The sequence below is a fragment of the Schistocerca cancellata genome, chromosome 2 (assembly GCF_023864275.1).
Source record: "Schistocerca cancellata isolate TAMUIC-IGC-003103 chromosome 2, iqSchCanc2.1, whole genome shotgun sequence".
NCBI lineage: Eukaryota > Metazoa > Arthropoda > Insecta > Orthoptera > Acrididae > Schistocerca > Schistocerca cancellata.
Genome location: NC_064627.1, coordinates 639,199,973 through 639,222,386, shown reverse-complemented (window position 1 = coordinate 639,222,386; position 22,414 = coordinate 639,199,973). Strand labels below are relative to the sequence as shown.

The window sequence follows — 22,414 nt, the reverse complement described above, 5'->3', positions numbered from 1 at the left end:
AAAAACGAACACCTAAACCTTTCTGTTCGAGCTCAAAAAAATATTTTCGCATTCGGAAGAGAAAGTTGGTGACTGAAATTTCGTAAATAGATCTCGCCGCGACGAAAAAGGTCTTTGCTTTAATAACTTCCATCCCAACTCGCGTATCATATCTGCCACTCTCTCTCCCCTATTACGTGATAATACAAAACGAGCTGGCCTTTTTTGCACCCTTTCGATGCCCTCCGTCACACCCACCTGGTAAGGATCCCACATCGCGCAGCAATATTCTAACAGAGGACGAACGAGTGTAGTGTAAGCTGTCTCTTCAGTGGACTTGTTGCATCTTCTAAGTGTCCTGCCAATGAAACACAACCTTTGGCTCGCCTTCCCCACAATATTATCTATGTGGTCTTTCCAACCGAAGTTGTTCGTAATTTTTACACCCAGGTACTTAGTTGAATTGACAGCCTTGAGAGTTGTACTATTTATCGAGTAATCGAATTCCAACGGATTTCTTTTGGAACTCATGTGGATCACCTCACACTTTTCGTTATTTAGCGTCAACTGCCACCTGCCACACCATACAGCAATCTTTTCTAAATCGCTTTGCAACTGATACTGGTCTTCGGATGACCGTACTAGACGGTAAATTACAGCATCATCTGCGAACAACCTAAGAGAACTGCTCAGATTTTCACCCAGGTCATTTATATAGATCAGGAACAGCAGAGGTCCCAGGACGCTTCCCTGGGGAACACAACTGAGACGATACCCCATAGGCCCGCAGCTAGATTAGAAGCCGCTTGTGAGGAACGGTGTCAAAAGCTTTCCGGGAATCTAGAAATACGGAATCAACTTGAGATCCCCTGTCGATAGCGGCCATCACTTCGTGCGAATAAAGAGCTAGCTGCGTTGCACAAGAGCGATGTTTTCCGAAACCATACTGATTACGTATCAATAGATCGTTCCCTTCGAGGCGATTCATAATGTTTGAATGCAATATATGCTCCAAAACCCTACTGCAAACCGACGTCAATGATATAGGTCTGTAGTTCGATGGATTACTCCTACTACCCTTCTTAAACACTGGTGCGACCTGCGCAATTTTCCAATCTGTAGGTACAGATCTATCGGTGAGCGAGCGGTTGTATATGATTGCTAAGTAGGGAGCTATTGTATCAGCGTAATCTGAAAGGAACCTAATCGGTATACAATCTGGACCTGAAGACTTGCCCGTATCAAGCGATTTGAGTTGCTTCGTAACCCCTAAGGTATATACTTCTAAGAAACACATGCTAGCAGCTGTTCGTTTCAAATTCTGGAATATTCCATTCGTCTTCCCTGGTGAAGGAATTTCGGAAAACTGCGTTCAATAACTCCGCTTTAGCGGCACAGTCGTCGGTAACAGTACCATTGGCACTGCGCAGCGAAGGTATTGACTGCGTCTTGTCGCTTGTGTACTTTACATACGACCAGAATTTTTTCGGATTTTCTACCAAATTTCGAGACAATGTTTCGTTGTGGAACCTATTAAAGGCATCTCGCATTGAAGTCCGAGCCAAATTTCGCGCGTCTGTAAATTTTAGCCAATCTTCGGGATTTCGCGTTCTTCTGACCTTCGTATGCTTTTTCCGTTGCCTCTGTAACAGCGTTCGGACCTGTTTTGTGTACCACGGGGGATGTGATCCATCTCTTACCAATTTATGAGGTATGAATCTCTCAATTGCTGTTGCTACTGTATCTTTGAATTTGAACCACATCTCATCTACATTTGCATAGTCAGTTCGGAAGGAATGGAGATTGTCTCTTAGGAAGGCTTCTAGTGACACTTTATCCGCTTTTTTAAATAAAATTATTTTGCGTTTGTTTCTGGTGGATTTGGAAGAAACGGTATTGAGCCTAGCTGCAACGACCTTGTGATCACTAATCCCTGTATCAGTCATGATGCTCTCTATTAGCTCTGGATTGTTTGTGGCTAAAAGGTCAAGTGTGTTTTCGCAACCATTTACAATTCGCGTGGGTTCGTGGACTAACTGTTCGAAACAATTTTCGGAGAAAGCTTTTAGGACAATCTCGGAAGATGTTTTCTGCCTACCGCCGGTTTTGAACAAGTATTTTTGCCAACATATCGAGGGAAGGTTGAAGTCCCCACCAACTATAACCGTATGAGTGGGGTATTTATTTGTTACGAGGCTCAAATTTTCTCTGAACTGTTCAGCAACTATATCATCGGAGTCTGGGGGTCGGTGGAAGGAGCCAATTATTAACTTAGTTCGGCTGTTAAGTATAACCTCCACCCATACCAATTCGCACGGAGTATCTACTTCGACTTCACTAAAAGATAAACCACTACTGACAGACACAAATACTCCACCACCAATTCTGTTACTTATTTAATTGCAAGGAAGTAGACTAATAAAGATGTGGAATTATTTTTTGTTGCGAATGGATTTTTCCTTGAATTTAGAAATTACGCAATACTGATCGGAGACATGCCGAAGCTTCAGACTACGTCACCTGGATAATAGTAGCGTTATTTAGTTTCTGTTTTAATTGAAATATTTTTAGAATGAGGAATAAATCTCATCTTTTTCAGCATCAGCTTTCCTCAAAGTAACTAAATACTCATTAAGTAACTGTTCGGTATGCTTTTGAAAAAGATTCAGTGTTTTAATTTTTCCTGTATTTCATTTTGCTCCTCATTTGCTCATTATTTCGCTGTTTGATTTGAAATTAATTTTTTCCTCTGTTTGCCGCCCTAGGCGGCCGGCTACTCTTGCCTATTGGTAGAAACGGCACTGCTGAAGAACGTAAACAACATCATAGCAATGCAAGGGACAAACACTACATAACTGTCGTTTGCTATCACGTCCTGTCGAAACTTTCGTGGAACGCCCGCCGGGCTTCAAATCTTGCGCGGAGCACGCGCAGGTGCGCGGTAGCTGGGTGTGCGCATGCGCGGAGTGGGGGTAGCAGCGGGCGGCCTGTTGCACCCGCCAGGTGGGACGCCAGAGACCGGCTCGGCAGCTGCCGCCGCCGCCGACGCCGCCCTGGGGGCTCAGTTGGTGTGGAACATGTGCGCGCGACCGACGTCTCTGGCGCTGCCGCTGCTGCTGGCGTCTGTGGCGCTGCTCGCCGGGCCGGCGGCGGGCGCGGCGCAGCACAGCGTCTGGCTGGCGGCCGGCCGCCTCTGGCTCAGCTGGGAGCTCCACCTGTCCGCCGACGCGCCAGCCTCCGCCGCCGTAGAGCTCGAAGTCACTTTCCCTGCGCACTTCCAGGCCGCCGGGGTGGGCTTCTCACCCAAGGGCGGCATGGCAGGAGCCGACATGGCCCTCGTCTGGTTCGACAGCCGCGGGATGCCCTACGTTGCGGTGAGTGGCTACTTACCGGTGCCTCGCCGCCTGTCGTCAATGACTCAAATAACCACCATATGGTTATATTGGAAAAAATGAAATAATAATTTTGGAGTGACAACGAAGTAAACCAAGTCACGGGCTTTGGAAGGCCCGGAGGCTTTGAAGTTTCGGGAAACAGACAGCTAGCCAAATTTTTATGGTAATCCTTTTAATATTAAAGCAATACGTAAGAAATAGATTTGTAGATAATATAAATGACAGGAACAGGAAGACGGCATCTTCAGGCGCTGGTTCGCAACATGTACATTTACATGGATACCCTGCAAACCGCTACGAAGTGCATGACAGAGAGTACGGCCTGTTGTACCAGCTATTAAGGTTTCTTCCCTTCCCATTCACGTATAGGGCGCAGGAGGAATGGTTGTTTAGATGCCTCTGTGAGAGCTGTAGTTAATCTAAACTTCTCCTCACAATCGCAGTGTGATAGTCATCATTGAAAGCCGGTTCTTGAAACTTTGCAAGCAGACTTTGTCGGGATAGTCTGTCTGTCCTCAAGAGTTTGCCAGTTCAGTTTTTTCAGCATCTCTCTGACACTCTCCCAAGGGTCAGACACACCTGTGACCATTCGTGCTGCCCTTGTCCGTATACGTTCAATGTCTCCTGTTAGTCCAATTCGGTATAGGCCCCACTCACCTGAGCAGTATTCCCAAATGGATCGCACGAGTCATTTGTAAGCAATCTCCTTTGTAGACTGACTGCGTTGTCCTAGTGTTCTACTCATATAACGTAGTATACCACCTGCCTTACCCACAACTGAGCCCATGTGATCATTCGATTTTAAGTCCATACAAAATGTTTCACCCACGTATTTGTAAGAGTTGGCCGATTCCAGCTGTCACTCAATGATATTATAGTCGCAGGACACTACGATTTTTCGTTTTGCGAAGTGCACGGTTTTACATTTCTGAACATTTAAAGCAAATTTGTCAGTCTTTGCACCACTTAGAAACAGTGACTGATTATTTATGCAGCTTCTATTAGATAGCATTTCGCTATAGATAACTGCGTCTTCTACAAAAAGTCTGATGTTATTGTTAAGGAAACATACAATAGCATGAACAGCAAAGGTCGCAACATCTCAGCTGGACTCTTTGGATATTGTAAACATACGGTTTTCTATTAAAATCGTGTTGCTGCTACAGTGTTTCATTGTGCAGTGTTTTACATAACATGTACTTGAATTCCTTCCAGAATGTTATACAAACGATTAAAGAAGAAAGAACATTGTAAAAATTCAATTCAGAACAGCCAGGACCTACTGATAAATAAACAATTTTAGCTACCAGTTTCGAACAGCTGATATCTTCAGGTATCATAAAATTATTTATAACTGCCTGTATGGCAGTGGTCTCACTGTGGTGTCAAAATAAAAAAAAATAAGCGCTGTCTTGTCTGAGTGCCATCAATAACAAATAATATTGTAAATAATTTTATAATACCTACATATGATCAGGCAATGATGGCCGTACCGCCATTCCCATTGCGTCACCAAAGTGCTGTCAGGCTTGCCTAGCAGTTCGACGGGTGACAGTCCGTGTCTGCCGAGCACTGTTGGCCAGTACGGATGCTCTCAGCTATTGAGACCAGTTGACGAGCAACTTGAGTGAAAAGTAGCGGCTCTGGTCGCGGAAACTGACAATGGCCGGGAGAGCAGTGTGCTGACCTCATGCCCTCTCCATATCCGTTTCCAATTATACCCACCGTCTGAGGATGACACGGCAGTCGGTCGGTACCGTTGGGTCCTCAGAGGTATGTTCGAATGGAGTGAAGATGTTGAGATGAACGAACCCGGTAATTAATAAGTACATATTTATTAACAGCTTCTGGGGCTCTGAATTCCGTTTTATGGCATCACCTGCACAAAATATGTTCGATTGAACGTAACAGTAAACGTAAACAATAGTTGCGGCATCGTCATTCTGTCTCCCCTAATAGCCTGGATTTTTTTATGGAATTAAATTTGTACCGGCCTGTTTCCCAACTCTTAATGTTTGAGGAACAGCATTTGATTATTTTTATTAAAATGTTCTAAATGGCTATTGAAACATAAAACTGAGGAAATGGACTCCATGTAAGTTTCTGAGCGTCTTATGCAATAACAATTCTTGCTGCTACAAAGGATTTCATGGTCACTGAGTAACTTACACATATTGGTAAAGGATAAAGAGACATCGAAAATCATTTTCTGGATACCTTCCCGGAACTAGGCTCATAATTAGATTTTGGATATTTCCATTTGTTATGGAACAAACGTGCAAAAAGCCATTCATTGGTAAAAGGCATTGTGGGAGATGAAATATATCGGAAGCATAAATGAATGGTCTCGTTATTACATTCAGGGAGAAAACAGCGATGGAAGTGGGATATTGCGAAAGAGGTCTCCGTCGTCCGGAGAGATTAGGGCAGATAAACAACCAGTTTTCAGCAAAGCTTCCAAATAACAATTCTCTCGAATATAGGTATTCTTTTTGTGTACTTTAATGATCAGAGCACGTCAGCGACAGGAACATGAAGACATTATTGTCTTTGAATATTTGCTGTTAATGACTCTCAACGTAATACTCAGATGTTATGTTGACGAAAGTGTTGGGTGATCTTCGTTATGAATAGTTTAACAAGACTGCTTTAACAATTGGAAACGAATTTTTTATTGAAAAATAATTGTTCTTTTCTTAAGCTTTTAACCCACAATGGCTTTTAATCCGCGTCTTCGCGTTAATATGTGTTTTAACGTAATAATTTAATATAATAATTAAAATTTTAATTTTTTAGGTAATATAGCCTCATTTCAACTGAATTGCTGTTTCTGGGCAATTCAGTTATTGTGACGTTCAAAGTTCGTGAACAATTGAATAATTCGTAACAGATGCTTCCTGTAAGATACACCCCTGAACTAATGAATAGTGGAAATGGAAATGAGCGTTTGGCGTCATTGGCCGGGAGGCCCCTCGCGGGGCAGGTCCGGCCGCCTTGGCGCAGGTCTTATTACAGTCGGCGCCACATTGGGCGACCTGCACGCCGGATGGGGATGAAATGATGATGAACACAACACAACACCCAGTCCCTGAGCGGAGAAAATCTCCGACCCAGCCGGGAATCGAACCCGGGCCCGGAGGACGGCAATCCGTCACGCTGACCACTCAGCTACTGGGGCGGACTAATGAATAGTGAAGTACGCCGACAGCAATGCAGCGAAGACTTAAACTTACTTTTCATACAACTGTTTAACAAATAGTTGGCTTGTTAAAAAAAACTGTAAAAGTGTTCAACGCTTACGTTCGATTTTTATTTCTCCGTGATGCAGATGTATTCTCCGAAAGAGGAACAATATCGATGTCTCTCACCTACGTAGTGCACTTGCTGCGTAATTGTTAAAAAGAGTCTGCTGATGTTGGAATATCAGACTATACTTATTACGTGAAATGATCGCTGGAGTAATGTACCGTAAATTTCAATGAAAAGATGAGAGAGACGGTGCTTGCAGATGAATCAGCAGAAAGGGTGGCCGAGTCACGGGAACGCTGACTAGCTGGCTACGCCGGTTGCCTCCTGCACTTGGTGTCCTGTTGCGGCAGTGAGTGTAGCAGCTAGACTGCACTTGCAGTGGCGCTGGCGGGAGAGTAGATTTTCATACATTTTTCTCGTGCGAAGCTGTTCTTCTACACGAAAGAGGTGGTTAGAACTATGGTTGTTGTGATCTTCAGTCCACTTAATCCCTGCCGTACAGAACTGACTATTCCTTGATGCCTGAGCTCCATGTGATTCTGTTCAGTACTTGTTCATCAGTAGTCTGATCTATGAATTCACTGACTTTTTATGTATCGGTATAATTGTCATTTTGTTTTCGTAACCTGATGTGCGAGTATAAGTAGCTTTGTCGATGGTTTACCATTTTACTACCGTAAATGTTTCGCAAAAGGCAAGGAAATTGTTGAGTGAATGTAAATAATAAAGTGTCTTGTTAACTTATTATTGTTTTTGTTGTGATCTTCAGTCGGAAGGCTGGTTTGATGCCACTCTTCACGCTAGTCTATCCTATCCAAGCCTCTCCTTCGAAAAACTGCTGCTACTTACATCCATCTGAACCTTTTTACTGTTTTCTACAATTTTTCACTGCAGCACTTCCATCCATCATCAAACTGGTGATCATTTGATGTCTCAGGATGTGTCTTGTCATCCAGTCCATTCTTATATTCAGGTTGTGCCACGGATGTATTTTTTCCCCAATTAGATTCAGTTCGTCCTCATTAGTTATTCCATGTATTCATTTAATCTTCAGCAGTTTTCCGTAGAATAGCGCTTCAGAAACTTCTCGTTTTGCTTGGACTGTCTGTCGTCGAAGTTCCACTTCCGTACAAGACTGCCACTTTCCTTCCGTTTTTTCGTACTCATGTGTGGTCGACCTCCTTGGTCCGATACATTCCTTCCCTTAGATTTATCCCTTAACCTCGCGTACACAGTCCATCCATTTTCCTCACCAGTCACCTTTCGCTATCATTTCTCCCATTCTCTTGTCAACATAGGAGTCATCCTTTCTCATGACGTGTCCAGACCACAGCACACTTCTCTCATTAACTCTACAGAGAACTATTTTCAGAAAATACTCCATAACATTTAAACTGACTTTGGATAACAAATTCATATTTTCCGAAATGCATTTATGATAGGCCATATTTACGACGAAGTACAACACCTTAAAGATGTGTACGGAAATATAAAGGAAAGAGGGACTTAACGTCCAGTCGGCGAACTTAACGTCCAGTCGACGACGAGATCGTTAAGGACGGAGTTCAAACATTGGGGAAGGATGGGGGAAGGAAATTGAACGTATCCTTGTCAAATCAGCCATTCCAGATTTGCCCGAGTGATTCAGAGTGGCCACAGAATCCTACAACTGTATGATGGGACGGAGAATTGAACTGGCGTCCTCCGGAATGTAAGTCCAAGTGCCTTACGACACGCAGGATCTAGGGAAAGTTCGCCTTATCCTCTAAAGCTGCCATATGTGATCATACGCAGTCCCTCGCAGTTTGCAACGTCCTCCGAAATACTGATTATGCTCTCACTCGTTCTGATGACTAAGGCGATATCTCTCGTCAAAGTTAATGCACAACCCGAACTCTGAGTCGAATAAAATACTCTTTCTACAATCTGACGTGTAAAAGATGCATTGTGACGTAAATGTGACGAATAAATGCTTTCGTGTGTACTAAAGAACAGCAATCAACGGAAATCTGTTGTTGGGCGTGAACATATAGATTGTGTGATCAGTACTTGCGCTAAACTTTAAGTGTAAACGTACATACTTCCAGTTTGTTAAGGGATTGGACCAGGGCAAAGTCTGTCCAGAAGGTCAGTTCTCCCCACATCCCTTTTTGGATCATAAATCGTAGCAACTCGTAATCTACAGCTATGCGGCCTATTTTAAAATGTTCAAATTTTCAGCTGCTTCTTATTTTGGTAGGAAGTGACCATGTGTGTTAGAGCTCGTCATCAACCATTACTTTCCTGTGCAACAATGATTATCCAGAATTCTCTTTGGAAGGGGTATTTCAGTCGATAGAATTTCCCTTTCCTCTCTTTTACTTGCATAACTAAAATCTGTGTATTGAAAAACTGGGTTTTCTGATTACTTTCACACTGACCTCAGTCATAAATACGTCTATACACTTTTCATATGAAATATGCCGTACGATCTCTTTACACGTTGCAATAAAACTTTCACGAGTTTCTTGCGGCCTAAGATTGCAGTATAGCGCCGCCACTCTATCTATCTATCAATCTCTATCTATCTGTTTTGAATATGCTGAGAAAGTACTGATAAGCATATTTAAACATTTTATCTTTTTCCTCGTCCTTTTCTTCTCCTCTTCCATTTCTTCTTCCTCTTCCTCTTTTCCACATGTCTTGTCTCGGTAGCTATTCTGTTTTCTTCTTCTTCTTCCCCTACTCCTCCTTCTCCTCCTCCTCGTCTTCTATAGTCAGTTTCTTATCTCCCTAACCACTCTACTCTATTTTGTACTGATTTCTTCAGTTAGCGATAAAGAAGTTTTGTTTCCACCGGCAGTCTTCTTTATATTTTACAGTAGCCTGTTTTAACTTTTATTATTATCAAAATTGTTCGTTAAAATATATTTAAGTTATCTCATACGGAAAAGGAAGAATTGGCCAGTTCTTTTGCGTGCACCGTCTGGAGATACGCCTGAAAAGGCTCGAAAACAGGTCTGTGAAGGAAAAAAAATCACCTATTATACAAGCGACGGCTAGCAGTTAGTTATAATAGTATTAAATTAACGTACTGCGTTCTGCAGTATCCATAATGGATAAGCTTAATGTTTTAGCAGCATGGCGTGCTCCGACCTGAGAGACGTGTAGTTCGATGCTCACTGGGGTCAGTCGGCCGTAGGCTTCCCACGGTGTGCACAGCCTCCGGCGAGAGCAGCTCGAGATTCCTCAAGAAGTGTGGTTGCCAACTGCTTCGCGAGCCAGATTTGCAGTGGCAGAGGCACTGTGGTGGTGGTACGAACCACACCCATCGGCTGCACCCACACTTCTGTCGTGGTTGCACGTAGAGTGCGGGATAAGTCCAGTCGCTCGTCCTCTCTTTGTCGTCAGTCGTTAAACGATTCGTCAGTACTTGCGAGGGACAGAACACTGTGTCGTTTAAATACCTGACACGCCATGAAACGAGTCGACGCTGCCGTAAATCACCGTAAGCTGGCGGATCAGCTAACTGGCTTCTCAGGCACCTGTCTTCCGTTTCGCTACGGATGTCGACTTTGTTTTGTGTCGTCGGGTACAGATGGCAGACCCATTCATCACTTACTTCTGACGTTAGACGGGCGGCTTCTCTGGACTCCATAGCTGGGCAATTCAAAGATCCAAAGCGCGCTTGACGTCGGCTTTACACACATCCATAAGCGATCTTCTTCTCAAAGAAAAAATTATAGAGCCACCACAAGACGCATACAATTTTGTTTTATTACCGGTTTCGCTCGTCAGACGCGAACATCTTCAGAAACTGTTAGCAGCCACCGGCCAGACGTTAAATGTGTCTAGCTAATGTACAGCGTCAGTGTCTGACATGAAATGTGTGGCTGCCCCACAGGTTTATTTCTTACAGTCGCTGTTCCCCCTGCAGGCGATGGCTACTCTCGCTACTGTGTGTAAATCCTAATAAGATTTGTTGTGGTGATTGAAATTTGCTGTTGTAGGAAGCTTGTTAGTGTTAGCTGATCATGTCCAGCAGAAAGCTCTCACGCGCTTAACTTTTAATGACTCGACGATTATTGATGGAGAACGCAACCAGTTCCAAATACTGGGTGGTTGTAATTAAAGTGCAGATGCTTATGGAGGTCCAATGTGGACTGTAATTGTCGTATGGCAGGGAAACTATGTAGGTGCAAATCCGACGCTGTGAATCCAAGAAAGACGAATAGAAATGTTACCATATGTGATGGATAGGGAACGGGACGTGTGCAGAAAAGGTCAAACAAGTGAGAAAGGCATCGCTTACACATTTGCTCAATATGAACACTGGAGACGTCGACGAGATGCTGTACTGCGGAAGATTTGCACCTGGTGGCCAGAGTTGTTTTTTTTTTTTTTTTTTCCTCAACGTAAACCGGTTCCGTATTAACGTTCAAATGGTTCAAATGGCTCTGAGCACTATGCGGCTCAATTTCTGAGGTCATCAGTCGCCTAGAGCTTAGAACTAATTAAACCTAACTAACCTAAGGACATCACACACATTCATGCCCGAGGCAGGATTCGAACCTGCGACCGTAGCGATCACGCGGTTCCAGACTTAAGCGCCTTTAACCGCACGGCCACACCGGCCGGCCCGTATTAACGTTTAGCATATCTACTAAGTTTCACTGCCATAAGATAATTGCAGCCCATGTTGAATCTCCGTGGGTAGCTGCACTGTATTTGTAAGAAGTATGTCAACGCAGTTCTAGAATTGCACATACGAAATGTGGGAACTGCACTTACAAGAAACTTTACAGCTGTGCCCGGTGCTATTACGCCCATTTTCAGCTGGCTACACGTGTATTGTAGTAGTATCACAGTCGTCAATAGCACGACGTCTGCTCCTACAATTTATTCTACTGAACGGTGTTTTGTCTCTTTTCGATCCTACCGCATTAATGGAAATAGTACTAACACCGCGCATATATTTTACACAGTTAGCCGCGGCACTCAAATGCATCACAGAATTCTTCTTGACAGTTGCATCTTCGAACATGCATACACAAAAACATTATGTGAAAAAGCACGTGTGAAACACAAACATTACTTGTAAAGTACATGTCGGAAGCTGCAAGTGTTGTGTAGAATGGTGTGAAACGTTAATATGCCACTGTTGATTGTGTAATATGTGTGTGCTGTTTACCCTTACGTGCTCTTTTACGCTTCCTCCCAGAAATGCACGAGGACCGAAATGAGACAAAACTTCGTCCTCTTTAACAACTGCAAGAGCGGAATACACTCTACTAACGATTCTGATACTGTGTCAAGTATAGCCATATGAGCATGTTGTTGTTGTTGTTGTCTTCAGTCCTGAGACTGGTTTGATGCAGCTCTCCATGCTACTCTATCCTGTGCAAGCTTCTTCATCTCCCAGTACTTACTGCAACCTACATCCTTCTGAATCTGCTTAGTGTATTCATCTCTTGGTCTCCCTCTACGATTTTTACCCGCCACGCTGCCCTCCAATGCTAAATTTGTGATCCCTCGATGCCTCAGAACATGTCCTACCAAACGGTCCCTTCTTCTTGTCAAGTTGTGCCACAAACTCCTCTTGTCCCCAATTCTATTCAATACCTCCTCATTAGTTACGTTATCTACCCATATAATGTTCAGCATTCTTCTGTTGCACCACATTTCAAAAGCTTCTATTCCATATGAGCATATGGCACTAAAATATTCTGTGCCAGTATTCGTGGCCGATTGTGTTCGCCAATCAATCCTCAACTGACTAACATGATTTTAAAACAATCGATAAAATCAATTTTGTACATTGTATCCTTTTTTAACTTTTTTAACCAATATGTTGTACAGCTGGACCTTACACACCCGGTTTTTTTTTATTTAGTCAAGTGAGATACAAATATGATTTTGCAATGATGGCTGGTTGTCCCCTTGACATGACCCACCGAAATCGGAAACGTTTTTCTCTTTCACGCCCAGTAGGCACCTTTTCATTGTGAAGCGTGTGTTTTTTTTTTGTCTCAGACGTAATTATTTGGCGTAGCTGAGGTGATGACTGTCTTTAGAATATGGCTCTTAGCACTATGGAACTCAACATCTGAGGTCATCAGTCCCCTAGAACTTAAAACTACTTAAACCTAACTAACCTAAGGACATCACACACATCCATGCCCGAGGCAGGATTCGAACCTGTGACCGTAGCGGTCGCGCGGCTCCAGACTGAAGCGCCTAGAACCGGCACCTAATCTATGACCTCCGTGTCACCATCCGACTGACGGACAACCATCGATTGCCATCAACAGCGCCTTCTGCTTCCGCTGTACGAAACCTCCTTCCAACTCCAGTATTCCGAACATGCGACGGGTCGAGGGAAACGCACTGGCCACCTCGGCTACCCATGCAGATGTTCCTCTTCGGAATGAAAATGCCATGTGTTTTATTGTGACCTTAAACTTTTTGGACCACCGGATAAATAAGGAACGCATTTGAACATGAAAGTACGCCACATTTTGAGGAAGCGCTTACTCATTTGTCATAAGTGGCTCCAAATTGTAAGTTAACTACTATTTTCTTCTTGCAGACCAACCATTCCCATTATCTTATAATTATGAAGACTGTAAATTATTCTGTTTGTAATGATCATGGAAGAACCTTCAACGCATAAAATTCATACAATATGCGATGTAAAGTGTCGCATTAATACTAAGCTACTTGTAAATGGGGATTGTTAATGGAGCAACGTATCACCTCATTGACATGAGATTCATTGTTAATTGAAGCGTAATGCTATTCATCTTACCTAGACAACTTGCCTTGCTATTCTGCAGAGGTCAGTATTTTACAGAGAATTTACAAAAAATTTTCAGAAACGTTTTTGAGTCCATCACATGTTGAAGTTTTTTAGGGATAGGAAACTAATTTTGTCAGACAAATTTGACACTGTCTGAGCCCATCTTTATTCCAACAATCTTTGTTATCCATCAGGAAGACTCCAAGAACAGACTAATTTTAGGGTTTACCGATTGGCGTATTTAAAACTCATATTTAGATCTTCCACAAAAACTGTAGGCTTGGAAGATCTGATTTTTTAAATTGAAATTAGCAATCGTAGGAAAGCTCTTTATTTATCATCGTCCTGACAAATAATGAATACTGTGGATACTAAGATGATGATGATGATGTTGTTGTTGTTGTGCTATGAATAGACTAGCGTGGAGAGCTGCATCAAACCAGTCTTCAGACGGAATATTACATCTCCGCATAGCTGTTGCAGCCTATATGCATTACAGTGTGCGTAATGTATTCAAGCATTGGTCTCCTTCTAAAATTTTTATCTCCCCCACGCTGCCATCCATTATCAAATTCAGTACTTATCAATATATCCTATCAATTTATCACTTCTATTAGTCAATATGTGGCATGGAGCTCTTTTCTCCCCCTATTCTATTCACTACCTCGTCATTACTTATCCAATCTACCCTTCTCATCTCCGCCACTCTACTGTTACTCCACATTTCATAAGCTTCTATTCTTTTCTTGTCTTTCTCGTCCACATTTCAGAAAAGTCTTCGTATCATAAGTTCCTATTAGACGTAAGCACATATTCCTTTATCAGAAAAGCTGCCCAAACAGCAAAACCGTTCTACTACGTTTAGTAACTCATTTCCTAATCTAATTTCATCATTACCACGTGACTTCATTCGACTACACTCCATTGCCCTTGTTTTAAGATAATCGTTATAAATACTGGTTTTGAATAAACGGAGATCGTGACATTCTTCTACACTGATCATCCAGAACATTAGAATGCGAAGGCGCGCTATCTGAGTTTTAACGTGGGCAGACTGTGATGGCCCAGAGGCTCGGCACAAGCATTTCGGAAACTGCACGACTTTTCGGTGTTTGAGGATTATTGTGACGAGTGTCTTCAACAAGGAGACTAAACCAGGGTGAAACGAAGTCGAGACGTCATGAGACTGGCCCATTACCCCTCATTACAGATGTCAGACGGTAGGCTGGGCAGACTGGCAAAACGTGACACGAGGCGAACTGTGGCGAAATTAACATCAGACTTTAATTCTGGGCAAGAGTGCCTGTGGGTCTGAATACACAGTGTACCGAACACTCCTAACAATGGGCCTTCGCAGCCGACGATCCATGCATGTGCCATTGTTAACACTACTACATCGGCAACCATCACTGAAATGGGCACGTGACCATCGGCACTGGGCGTTGTCGCAGTGGCAGAGTGTTGCACGATCTGATGAATCCCGATACCTTCTTCATCATGCCGATGGGAGGGCGGGAATCCGTCGTCTTCCAGGGGAACAGCTCCTTGAGACCAGTACGGCGGGACGAAGACAAGCTGGCGGCAGCTCCATTATGCTTTGGGGAACACTAATGTCGGCATCCATGGGTCAGGTGGCGGTCGTGCAAGGCATCATGGCGGCCAAAGAGTAACGTACACTGGTTGGAGACCACGTACACCCCTTCATGACAATCGTTTTACCCGGCGGCAGTTGCATTTTTCAACAAGATATAGCGCCAAAAGAAGGTTGTATACTAGATTATATACTGGTAAGACAGAGATTTAGGAACCACGTTTTAAATTTTAGGACATTTCCAGGGGCAGATGTGGACTCTAATCATAATCTATTGGTTATGAACTGTAGATTAAAACTGAAGAAATAGCAAAAAGGTGGGAATTTAAGGAGATGGGACCTGGATAAACTGACTAAACCAGAGGTTGTACAGAGTTTCAGGGACAGCATAAGGGAACAATTGACAGGAAAGGAGGAAAGAAATACAGTAGAAGACGAATGGGTAGCTCTGAGGGATGAAGTAGTGAAGGCAGCAGAGGATCAAGTAGGTAGAAAGACGAGGGTTATTAGAAATCCTTGGGTAACAGAAGAAATGAATTTAATTGATGAAAGGAGAAAATATAAAAATTCAGTAAATGAAGCAGGCAAAAAGGAATACAAACGTCTCAAAAATGAGATCGACAGGAAGTGCAAAATGGCTAAGCAAGCATGGCTACAGGACAAATGTAAGGATGTAGAGGCTTATCTCAGTAGGGGTAAGATAGATACAGCCTACAGGAAAATTAGAGAGACCTTTGGAGAAAAGAGAGCCACTTGTATGAATATCAAGAGCTCAGATGGAAACCCAGTTCTAAGCAAAGAGGGGAAAGCAGAAAGGTGGAAGGAGTATATAGAGGGTCTATACAAGGGCGACGTACTTGAGGACAATATTATGGAAATGGAAGAGGATGTAGATGAAGATGAAAAGGGAGATACGATACTGCGTGAAGAGTTTGACAGAGCACTGAAAGACCTGAGTCGAAACAAGGCCCCGGGAGTAGACAACATTCCATTAGAACTACTGACGGCCTTGGGAGAGCCAGTCCTGACAAAACTCTACCATCTGGTGAGCAAGATGTATGAGACAGGCGAAATACCCTCAGACTTCTAGAAGAATATAATAATTCCAATCCCAAAGAAAGCAGGTGTTGACAGATGTGAAAATTACCGAACTATCAGTTTAATGAGTCACGGCTGCAAAATACTAACGCGAATTCTTTACAGAGGAATGGAAAAACTGGTAGAAGCCGACCTCGGGGAAGATCAGTTTGGATTCCGTAGAAATGTTGGAACACGTGAGACAATACTGACCTTACGACTTATCTTAGAAGAAAGATTAAGGAAAGGCAAACCTACGTTTCTAGCGTTTGTAGACTTAGAGAAAGCTTTTGACAATGTTGACTGGAATACTCTCTTTCAAATTCTAAAGGTGGCGGGGGTAAAATACAGGGCGCGAAAGGCTATTTACAATTTGTACAGAAACCATATGGCAGTAATAAGAGTCGAGGGACATGAAAGGGAAGCAGTGGTTGGGAAGGGAGTGAGACAGGGTTGTAGCCTGTCCCCGATGTTATTCAATCTGTATATTGAGCAAGCAGTAAAGGAAACAAAAGAAAAATTCGGAGTAGGTATTAAAATCCAGGGAGAAGAAATAAAAACTTTGAAGTTCGCCGATGACATTGTAATTCTGTCAGAGACAGCAAAGGACTTGGAAGAGCAGTTGAACGGAATGGACAGTATCTTGAAAGGAGGATATAAGATGAACATCAACAAATGCAAAACGAGGATAATGGAATGTAGTCGAATTAAGTCAGGTGATACTGAGGGGATGAGATTAGGAAATGAGACACTTAAAGTAGCAAAGGAGTTTTGCTATTTGGGGAGCAAAATAACTGATGATGGTCGAAGTAGAGAGGATATAAAATGTAGACTGGCAATGGCAAGGAAAGCGTTTCTGAAGAAGAGAAATTTGTTAACATCGAGTATAGTTTTAAGTGTCAGGAAGTCGTTTCTGAAAGTATTTGTATGGAGTGTAGCCATGTATGGAAGTGAAACATGGACAATAAATAGTTTGGACAAGAAGGGAATATAAGCTTTCGAAATGTGGTGCTACAGAAGAATGTTGAAGATTAGGTGGGTAGATCACGTAACTAGTGAGGAGGTATTGAATAGGATTGGGGAGAAGAGAAGTTTGTGGCACAACTTGACTAGAAGAAGGGATCGGCTGGTAGGACATGTCCTGAGGCATCAAGGGATCACCAATTTAGTATTGGAGGGCAGCGTGGAAGGTAAAAATCGTAGAGGGAGACCAAGAGATGAATACACTAAGCAGATTCAGAAGGATGTAGGTTGCAGTAGGTACTGGGAGATGAAGAAGCTTGCACAGGATAGATTAGCATGGAGAGCTGCATCAAACCAGTCTCAGGACTGAAGACCACAACAACAACAGAGCGCCATGTCACAAGGCCAGGCGGTGGATGGAGTGGCCCGAGGCGAGTGGCGAGTTCCAGTTGATGTGCTGGCCCCGCATCTCGCCGAATCTGAACCCTATCGAACACATCTGAGATGTGATTGAAAGTGGCGTCAGATCGTTCTTGTCGCCGGAATTTACGGAAATTATGTTAATTGTGCGTGCAGGCGTGGTGCTACCACCCTTCTGCCCCAAAGGCACCTTGCTTCCATGCCACAACGCGTAGCCGCTGTTATTCCTGCCAAATGTGGACATACCCGCAATTAGGTTGGAGGTCATAATATTCCGGCGGATCAGTTTAGGTACACTTGATTTTGAGTCGGAATATTAAATAGTATCCAGTGCATTTGCATATGGTCCGCAACTTGTCCTTTGGTAAGGATTCTTCAAAGTTTTTTTTATTTTTCAGTTCAGCTAAGGAATGATTAAGAACAGAAACCAAAACATTGCATTGAAAAAAGCGTTCATTTCATAGTGCTGTGGAATGTGGGGAAAAAGCCGCAAATTGGCATTCATAAGAAGAAGAACAACACCAAAAATGCAAAAGGAGTGTAATATGTAAGAAATTGTCCAGGCAACCTGCCACTGATGATGCATTGCAGAAAATAAAGGCGAAATTCGTATGGCACTAAAACCGTGTTTTATTCAGTTGCTGTCAGACGGTCCATAAGTAAAACTTATCAGTATACCGTAATGATTAAGAAACCTATTTCGTTTCATGAACCGAACCAAAAATGGGATGTAGTGGACAACATAACAAACTGATTAACAGAGCGATAATGTAAAATAGATATCGGTGGAAAGTTAATTTTAAGCTTTAAGACTGTGTTAGGGTCTCAATTTTTTTAAGGATCTGGTAGTATTTTTATTAACGTTGGTCTTACTCCAACCTCTTAAAAAGCTTACCCAACTGGTCTTGTCGGAAATGAGGAAGCTGAAGGGGCCTACCGCATCGTGGTGCATCCTGCACTACACAGGCTCTGAGCACTATGGGACTAAACATCTGTGGTCATCAGTCCCCTAGAACTTAGAACTACTTAAACCTAACTAACCTAAGGACATCACACACATCCATGCCCGAGGCAGGATTCGAACCTGCGACCGTAGCAGTCGCGCGGTTCCGGACTGAGCGCCTAGAACCGCTAGACCACCGGCCTGCCTGCACTACACAGACTTCAGCTAGACATGAAGTAGGCCTGTTACGTTAAGGATCAGCAAGTGTTTCAGCATCTGCGCTACTGCTCGATTCTATCGGCTAGCGAGCAATTTTTTCAGTCACATCCAAATTTTAAAGTACGTCTTGTTGTATCGACCGCTTTGAGTTAATCCTCTCCCGCGCTTTTGAGCTCCAACTTTCTGTGTTGTTTTATAGCACCGTCAGAGACGTTCGTCTTGCGCCAATGCGTGTCAGTTGCATAGATTTTGAGTTTGTAATTTTTGTTTTCTTACTCTTCCCAAACGCTTATCACCACTACCGAGTTAGAGAGCGATGAACAGTCTGATCGTGAGGTTCATAAATTGTGTCGTGAAGACGGTGTGCATAGATAATTACGACAGTTTCTTGCTTTACTACTTGAGTTCAACATCCTGCAGGACGGTTACCGGCTACCTGTTAATGGTCGGCGTCTGTCTGGTTTCTCCCAGGCTATGAATGCGCGTCTTTGTTCGGCAGTCATTTGGTAGTCACGCATGGAAGCAAACACTCTGAAGTGCCGCCGCGGATCTGTTGGGACCACGTGGCGACTTGCCGGTGTAAATGCCGATTTCACATCATCTCAGTGATTTTCATGTTCCGAAGTTCAGTGTGTGTCTTTAAACAACTCTAACGTTTGTTAACGATTTCGTCCACGATCAAGCAGGTGTAAGTTCATAATAATGAAAGTGTCACTGAACGTTTCATAGTGTAGTAATGACGGCACTGTTTAGTGATTTTACAATATCAGCGGTTGGGATGTGAAAAGAGAGATTGTTAAACATACTGATATGTAGGATGTCCTGTTGAATGGCACTCAACAAACGAATTACCAACAGCATCGTAAACGGTAGGTTACCATTATCGTCTGATAGGCGCTGAGAAGACTTTGATGGACACAGGGAGACGGCTTTTCTTTACTGTCACATCAGATTAGCATCCTGTAAATGCATTGGACGAAATGGAATTCGAAAAAAGGTGATCAGTGTGTATCAGATTATCATTTGATCTACTGCCGAATGCGTTTTGTGGAAGTCTTAATGTGCTGAGAGACTGTTTACGGTACCGCAGCAGGCGACGTAAAAATTTCTTCACATGCATAATTTTGTCTACAGGGTGTTCAGAAATTCCCGTTGCAAACGCCGACGACTTGTAGAGGGGGGTAAGTACATAATATCGTGATTAACAACGACCCCTATGGTGATGTTACAAAACTGAATCGAAGGCGGAATGCACGTTGCACTTGTCCAATGCATTGACTTCGCGCGAGTACCAACACCCGTCATGATTTCTCTTTTGGTGTAGTCGCTATGTTGCTACAAACAAACAACAGTGCAGTTTTGTCAAAAAATTTGAACCTCCCTCTGTCCATTGGCATGCGCAACGTGTTTATATCTTCCACAGTTTGAAGTAAACGACTGAAATTTACCCTTTCTTTTTAAATCATCCGGTATAAGACTTATATTGAAGTAGTATTAGCTTCCTTTAAATTTCAAGTAAGTGTTGTTAGCAATACATTCCATTATATTTTTCGTACACGTCGGGGCACTTCACACGTATTTTTCAGTGACATAAACTTAAAATGCCGTTTTTCGAATTGTGTCACTTTTCTTGGCGCGGTGCTGTCTTAACATACAACCATACGACGACTTTCGACATGGAGACAAGTATGGAGATTCTCTACAAAGACAAATAGAGAAGATATATAGATGTACTGGAGCAGCTTGGAATATATTGTGCCGCGCGGGATTAGCCGAGCGGTCTCGGGCGCTGCAGTCATGGACTGTGCGGCTGGTCCAGGCGGAGGTTCGAGGCCTCCCCCGGGCATGGGTGTGTGTGTGCTTGTCCTTAGGATAATTTAGGTTAAGCAGTGTGTAAGCTTAGGAACTGATGACCTTAGCAGTTAAGTCGCATAAGATTTCACACTCATTTGAACTTTTTTTGAATATATTGTGCGAATGGGAAAGAGGCAATCAAGATTTTGAATTTTCAGAACAGGACCGGAAAAACTCGAGGCAGTACAGGCCTAAGAATAAATTGGGTATTACTGTTCTCAACAGCAAGTACTGCGAGTGAATACTACCAGTTTTGTTTCCAAACAAGACACACACAACGCATACCGTCGAATTTGTAACGCTTTGTGGTTATTTTCAGTACAGTAAAGATACAAAGATAAACTGGGGTAAGAAATGAAACGAAAATGCTCATTAACGAGGCACCGGAGACCATGGTTCTCTTATACGGAAACACCATCTGCAATTTTGAAACATCCTGACAGATTAAAACTGTGTGCCGGACCGAGACTCGAACTCGGGACCTTTGCCTTTCGCGGGCAAGTGCTTTACCAACTGAGCTATCAAAGCACGACTCACGCCCCGTTCTCACAGCTTTACTTCTTCCAGTACCTCGTCTCCTACCTTCCAAACTTTACAGAAGCTCTCCTGCGAAAATCTGAAATTTTGTCGGTGAGTTTTGGTTCACCGTGTATGGAACTGCAGTAAGATTACCTCGGACTATGTTGCACAGTCTGGTGAGCGGTAATAGCCTTTTCGTTATCAGTCAATTCAGATGGCGATTTTTATTTTAGATTTTTCGCTAGCTACGCGTATTGTGCCAGTTACTTCCGGGCTGGGCGCCAGCATCGGTTGGTCACCTGGGTCGCGACGGAGGACCCTTTCGTTCGATAAGCAGTCACAACGTTAGTTTTTTGTGCGTGTGGCGTGCACCTCGGTTGGCTGAGCCCCGCCCTAATGAGACGCGCAGCGAGGTGAGGCGACGTTCGTTACGGGATGCCTCGGCGGCGCTCCCGCCACACATCCATCTTGCAGGGCAAGAAGTGGCGCTGACCGCCGCCTCCCTTCCACAAATAGCTTACAGCTTTTTGCCGCCTTCCCCGCGGCCTTCATCTCACGGGAAACAAATTTCATTCACTTCAGGCTTCCCTTTTTATAGTCCCACACAATGACTGATGCTTCCTTTACCGAATCGTTTATACGCTAGATGTTGGAAGATTTAACTGTAAGACAGTTGCATGCTTCGTTTAACTGGCCTTCAATAGAAAACTTATTGCTTTGTCGTCCCGCAGTAGTTCATCCCCAGCCCTCATACTGATCACACAGTAGTCGCATAAACTATAGCAGACGGTAATTAGTTAATAATCTGTGGTGCATTTAATGGACACCGACACTTTCAGTAACAAATTTTCGTAAATTGTACGTTGCAGCATTGTTATGTCTATGACCGTGACCGATGTTGATGCCTTTTTTCCGTATCCGATAACAACATTGTCGTCGGTGTGTTATAACCAATCTTCATTTCCTGATGTCTTCTTCTCATTGGAAAACTATTCCGGCCTTAAACTCGTCTGTGTCCGTATATTCATAGAGTTTTGTATTAAACTCTGCCTTCTCTTTCTCAACTATCGTCATCTCCTTTATCTTTATGATCTCACTATCCCGTGGTATATCGTGAATATTACTACCATAAGTAAAATTATTATTGCTTCTGATTATTTTTATCGCCGTCGCTATTGCTATTTATTATTATTATTACTATTAAAATTTTAATTCGATTGTTGTCATACTGTCTTAAATTTTACGTAATCAGTACACTTGATAGAAGCTTGAAAAACTTTATCTTGTAAAAGTTTGACATGTGTAGTTCGTTGCATGATGTAAGAGAATGAAACTAATCTAGCTAAATAATCCAATAAGTAAATATATGCGTTATCTAGCTAGATATCTGCCCGCATAATTCTGGTGTTTCGCCGTCAATGCAGTTG

The 22,414-nt window shown here is 43.1% G+C and overlaps 1 protein-coding gene across 1 annotated transcript in view; it reads left to right on the top strand.

The window, feature by feature from the left end:
• Positions 1-3,038: 3,038 nt before the first annotated feature.
• Positions 3,039-22,414, top strand: part of LOC126162312 (MOXD1 homolog 1-like) — a 172,626-nt gene continuing 153,250 nt past the window's right edge. The window contains exon 1 of the mRNA XM_049918735.1: positions 3,039-3,353. Coding sequence (XP_049774692.1) covers positions 3,057-3,353 — 297 coding nt within the window. The 5' untranslated portion in view covers positions 3,039-3,056. The remainder of the gene's footprint in view (positions 3,354-22,414) is intronic.